Here is a 1,692-nt window from a genome sequence, read left to right as displayed (position 1 = left end):
TCTTCTATTGCTTTTACTCCCAAATCACTTCTTCTTTTATCCCTCTTGTAGTGAGATTTCCAAAACTAGCAGCTCTATACTGCCACCAAGTGGACGGGAACGTCAACAAATACGTTTAAAGATATTTTATTTCACTTTGATTAGTTGATGTATCTTGCTCGCAATAACTTAATAAAAGTTACATTTCCTCCTGCGATCAAAACCACCAGCAAACAAAAGATATAAAAAATTTACATTTAAAAAAATAAAGACGTAGGCCGGGTAGAAAATACCAATCTAAAAAAGAAAGATTAGCTTAAACTTTACAGACAAACCCTGCTCAAATGTATTTGTTTGAATATACCCATGCGTTATAAACAATATATAGCAATGCGTCACTTATTTTAATCATTCATAAGTGAATCCACTTAGTGAATCCAGATAAGTCTCACTTTATCGATTAACGTTTTTTTTTTCTTTTATGTAAATATTTTATCTAAATATAGTCAGTTACACTTATTCGTTTATTTATTTGTCAAAACAGCCTAAATCTTTGGGTAACAGTGGCATATTTGAACATTATTATGTGGAGAAAAAAAGATAAAAGCTTTTATTTCCAGTTAATCACTGATTTAATGAAAAGCAATAATAATAGCAATTTTATGTTTATAAACATTAAGTTAAATAATTTTAACAACAGCCGTTTTTTTTACTTCAAAATAACATAATTATGGTTCTTTCCTAAAGTAGCAATAAAAATTACATAAAGAAAACCCAAAGCATAAACATAAAAAAAACAAAAATGGTAAAAAAAAAAATGAAAAAGTAAAAAAATGATTTAATGCCATCAATGCAGTAGTAGGACCAGACTCTGAATTTTTGCGCTATTCTTTAAAATCATTAATTTTCTTTGTTCATGCAAACTTCTACTTTATAATTTAAAACTATTTCTCACACTTTTTTCTCAACACCACTATTTGCTCATCCTCGTTTTCCAGCTTCATGCCTGAACATAAATATTGAAAAGAGTTTATTATCATCTAAGAACACATCATGTTTCTAAGCACAAAAGTGACTAACGCACCTCCACGTTATATACTTAAGTTAGAGTAACACCTCACTAAACAGTCTTTCATTTAACTTCAAGAATAAAATAGTCGTAAAAAAGGATTAAAGTGTATTTGATTGATTGGCTACATAATGTAACTGATGAGAACATCTGATTACATTTTTTTAATACAAACAGGCAGATAATAAATAATATTGTCTGTAAGAAGGAGCGCTACAGCAGGTCATTCATTCCCGCTGCCACCAGACTCTATAATAATGCACTATAACCACAATAACTCCTGTAAAAACCACTGTGCAGCTATATTATAGTTTTTTTTTATTGACTGTGCAATATTCTGTGCAATATGCTGACTGCGCAATATATGTGAATATAATAGTCATACCACTACCTCTCCGTTGCTCCTTACCTACTACACTTTAATGTAAAAGTCAATCCACCTGTATATAAGCCATCCTGAGTGTACATATGACACCTCAAATCTCTGTTCTACTCCCTTGTATTTTTTATTTTTTTATTTCTTATTTTTATTTTGTTTTTCATTGTGTATGATACATGTACGCTTGCACCTTAATCCTATTTATCTTGATATACTGTATTGTTTATTCTTATTGCACCTTTTTCCTCCTGTTTGCACCTTCTTT

General features: G+C 30.0%; 1 protein-coding gene across 1 annotated transcript in view; it reads right to left on the bottom strand.

Moving 5' to 3' along the window:
- usp8 (ubiquitin specific peptidase 8) overlaps positions 1-983 on the bottom strand; it is a 23,096-nt gene extending 22,113 nt beyond the window's left edge. Inside the window, exon 1 of the mRNA XM_015375600.1 lies at positions 937-983. Within this exon, the coding sequence (XP_015231086.1) occupies positions 937-983 (47 nt within the window). The remainder of the gene's footprint in view (positions 1-936) is intronic.
- Between the last annotated feature and the right edge of the window lie 709 nt (positions 984-1,692).

The sequence above is a fragment of the Cyprinodon variegatus genome, unplaced genomic scaffold, assembly GCF_000732505.1.
Source record: "Cyprinodon variegatus isolate N-32 unplaced genomic scaffold, C_variegatus-1.0 Scaffold122, whole genome shotgun sequence".
Classification (NCBI taxonomy): domain Eukaryota; kingdom Metazoa; phylum Chordata; class Actinopteri; order Cyprinodontiformes; family Cyprinodontidae; genus Cyprinodon; species Cyprinodon variegatus.
The sequence above is the reverse complement of the archived record's forward strand: the minus strand, read 5'-3'. Positions and strand labels throughout refer to the sequence as shown.